The following is a 4,018-nucleotide window of genomic DNA, read 5'->3' on the forward strand; positions in this document are numbered from 1 at the left end:
TTTTGCTTCGGTTTATTTAAAAGAACATAAAAGTTTATCACAGTCTTAAAGTAATCATATAATATTGTGACTATGGCCCTTAATGTATCATTCGAATGGAACGTAATTTTCTCCAATTTACACTTTCTACCCAACTAATCAAAATTCCATGGCAAATTGAAAAATTCCAACCCTAACCAATTGGCAGTCAAACAAAACACAGGAAAACTTTTTCAGTTACCATTTCGGCTATTTTATTTCATGCCAGCGAGTGTCCGCGCACACCGCCGAACCAAGAACGAAAGCAGCCAATTGGCCTTTGTTAAGGCGGGCCGGCATATTTGCGGAACCAAAATAAATTCCGTCATTCTTTGTTTTTTTTTTTCGCGTAAATTCAAATTAAAACATTACCAACCATTGGCAGTTGAGCAAAACGTAAATTGGCACATAGAAAAGGCAGAAAATGGGAGGATTTTAGAGTGAAATTAAATTAAAATATGCAACAATGTTTTGCCGACTCACCTTGTATTGCGGCCAGTAGGAGAAGCAGCTGCAGGCCAAAGCCGACTGCGCCACCGCCGAAGCGCGACCGTCGTGCTGGCGCGTACATTTTGTTAGCGCTGCAGCTATGCATGGGTGTGTGGGTGTGTGGGTGCGCGTTCGATCACTTGATTGTGGCTGCTCTACTTTGCCGGCGTTTTTTTTTCACTTCAAGTATTCGTTTAATTGCGCTGAATTAATTCGCTACACCACAAAGGCGTCCAAGCGCGCAAGCCGGTAAATCCTCGTCCTACTGATTTGTGGGGTAGAATCTACTTAGTCGCTTGGGACGTAAATTTAAATAAATTGTAAAATACTCGCGCGAAAAATGCGAACCGCACACAAACGTTAGACGCGACGTGAATTTAACGCAAAACGCGGTTGGGACGTCTCAAAGTAGTCTTTATCGGCACTGGCAAGCGTTTAAAGTCTTTATCAACGTTCACTGGGAACATTATCCCAGTGGACAATTTTTATTTATTTTTTTGCCAATTTTAAGCATCTATTTTTCCAGTTAACTTAAAATCGTTGCACATTTCCGAATCTCATAAAATTGTTTTTGCTTTTTACATTCCGGCTGCGCTCTCAACTAAATATGTACCTAATGTGCTGACTTGGCGCAATCATCTACAAATGGAGTTTTGCACAAAAACTTGTGAGGTGTGTGTGTGTTGGTGGTTACCTACATACACACATACATATTTATGTATGTGCACACGCAAGCCAAGCAAAGATTTCATCAAATTAGTGCTGGTGAAATACCAGAAAAATGTTCAGTTTAAAAAACACTCACGGGACTAATAACGCAAAATGCTTTTCTTTTTGCGCTTTCTCTAAATACATTCGCTTCTCTGCTGCGTTTTGTTCGCTTAGTTTGCTGTGAATTGCTGTTGGCAGCAGAATGTGCTGGTTGCTGGCTGCTGGCGGGGTGGCGTGTGTTGGTGTATGCGAAGCTGTTGAGCGTTGGGTAAGTAGATCAGTTAGTTGGCTGGCCGTTTGAAGCACACGCCAACCAAGTCATTCACCGTTCGTGCTCGCGCGCCACATTTTTTTTGCTGTGCACCTCGCAGCTCGTTGCCGACTTCTGGGCGCCGTAACCGCTTAACTCAACATCAAGTGGTCGTCGTTGTCGTCGTCGCCACCGTCGTTGCTTTTGTTGCTGCCGTTGAGTGGCTGGCGTAGGTGTGATTTTTGTTTTAATTTTTTATTTTTTTTGCCTTTTTTTGTTGTCACTCTGTTGCTTTGGCTGTTTGTGATGTGATTTTTTGCTAACTTCTGCACTTTTGTTTCGTCGTACAACACCGTTGCTTCTGCACTGCCGCCGTTTTGAGCACACAATTGCGCTGTTTTCCTTTTTTTATTGAAAGGTAAACCGAGTTTCAATTTAGGCGAATGCGTTCAAATGGGTCAAAGTGAATTTCTTTTTGGTATTGTTTGGTTTCATTCTATTATTCGTTTTTTGGGCAAGTTTGGTTTGCGTTACATCAAAAAAAAAAAGTACTGCATTGATTTTATGACTTATGTGATCTAAACTTAGTTCGCAGTTCATAGTTATTTGGGTAGCTCGCAGCTGGGTACTTTTGCTATAAAAACTTCATTAAACCCGCACTTATTTAGTAAAAGATTTTGTAAAAATTTTGTTTTGTAAGGCTAGTTTTCGAACCTCTCAGCTAACTGTGCTTCATTGTATCTTCTACAAACTATTCCCTCTGCTTTTGTCCACGCCACAGCGCCCTTAGGTATGCAATGAAATTATGCAAATATTAATCATAGTTAGTGATAACTTCAGCGCCTTTCATACCGACATTGATGTGTCGCTTTCACATACTTTGCGGCGTTTAATATGTGTTGGAATTTTTTTGGTGCATACTATTAGGCATTTAATGTATTTCATTCGCAAAACCTTCCTCTATCACATTTTACTATATCAAAATTCATAGCACACTTACAGCATCACAAATCATTAGAAAATATTTTCATATGTCAAATTATTGCCTACATCTAGACATTCAAACCACAAACCTCAATAACTTTTATCAAACTCAACACACTTTAAATTTTTAATTTGTCAAACCCGCACGATTTCGCATTTTTCATGTCATCTTATGCGTCTCACACCCCTTAACTGTTGTCACATGACTCTCCGCTTACTTCATTTGGTGCGCGCCCAAAAATATGCCACCATTTATAAAACATGCTTATTTCAACAATATTTCACTTCAAGCATAAATGGCTTTCAATTTATATCAATGTCGCAGCCAACTTCCACTTCTATTTTCTTCCTTTTTCACCTGCACACTTGTTTTTGCTTTGGTTTTTGTTTTTTGTTCACCCTCTCTTCTTATTTCAACTGCAGACGCTGCTGCTGTTTGGTGTAAATCTCATTTATTTATTTCTGCTGAGCAGGCATGCTGTGCGCTGCACTCATGCCTGGATGTCATTTATCTTTTAACGCCTAGTAGGTATGTATGTATGTATGATAGCGCTCAACTCCGCAATGTAGGCAACGTCTACCAAAACTAGCTGCCTAGGTTGCCTGACTTTGTAGCAAGCAAGGCTCTATTTTAGCTCTATTAAAATACTTAACCCTCATCAGTGTCAACGGAAAGAGGCTTCGCCTGATGGAAGTCCACACGTACATATGTATGAATGTATGTGTATAAAGTTTAGCTGTTGCCTACTTTTAGGCTAACAAAGTGCGATATTTAATTGATTTATTTAATTTTCTTTCGTACCGTTTGAACTTCACTTTCAACACTTATTTGCTTGCTGTGTTTTGTTTTTTTTTTTGTTTTTTGTTTCCTCTCACAAAATTACAAATTGCTTTCGCTTGCAATTAATTTTTACGCGAACGCGCGGCTACGTGCAACACATTTGACACACAATATGAAACTACTAAATTGCTACTGGCTCCAACTGCGGCCATAGCTAACAGCCTGCCACAGCCAAGACAGCTGCTATTTCGTGGCAAATTTGAAAACCAGCACGAGATATCGGCGGTGAGGGCTGTGTTGTGTTCAAAAAAAAACGAGTGCACGAGCCGTTCAAGAATCGTTGCGCTAAAGGCAGCCGAAGCAAGTATTTGCCAGCAACGAACAAAAAAAGTTCGAATATTGTGCAAGTTAAGAGTACAGCAAGAGCGTGAAAAAAGAGAATGGTTAGCAAGTGAAGAGCAGGAAGTACGAAAATACGCGTACGTACAAGAAAAACGGAAGTTGGATGTCAATATCCTCGCAAGCCGGCAAACAATTGTAATTGCTTGCCAAAGATGATGTAAACACTGCGTTTAAAATTTTTGCTCAGTTTGTGGAAATACAATAAAATAAAAAATTGGATATAATAAAATTAAATTAAAAAATGCAAATTAAAATTATTTATTACCTACTTTTGGTCTAGGTCTAGGGGCGGCAAATGCACGAGTATGTCGCAGGGCAATTAATTTTTAAGTCAATAATTTTATGTGCATATGAGTCAGAATTTCTGAAACGGGCCACTTCAA

General features: G+C 39.5%; 1 protein-coding gene across 1 annotated transcript in view; it reads right to left on the reverse strand.

Moving 5' to 3' along the window:
* LOC118743743 overlaps nt 1–3,390 on the reverse strand; it is a 202,398-nt gene extending 199,008 nt beyond the window's left edge. The window contains exon 1 of the mRNA XM_036476506.1: nt 502–3,390. Coding sequence (XP_036332399.1) covers nt 502–613 — 112 coding nt within the window. The 5' untranslated portion in view covers nt 614–3,390. The remainder of the gene's footprint in view (nt 1–501) is intronic.
* Between the last annotated feature and the right edge of the window lie 628 nt (nt 3,391–4,018).

This window comes from Rhagoletis pomonella, unplaced genomic scaffold (genome assembly GCF_013731165.1).
Source record: "Rhagoletis pomonella isolate Grant_MI unplaced genomic scaffold, Rhpom_1.0 Rhpom_scaffold_00007, whole genome shotgun sequence".
Classification (NCBI taxonomy): domain Eukaryota; kingdom Metazoa; phylum Arthropoda; class Insecta; order Diptera; family Tephritidae; genus Rhagoletis; species Rhagoletis pomonella.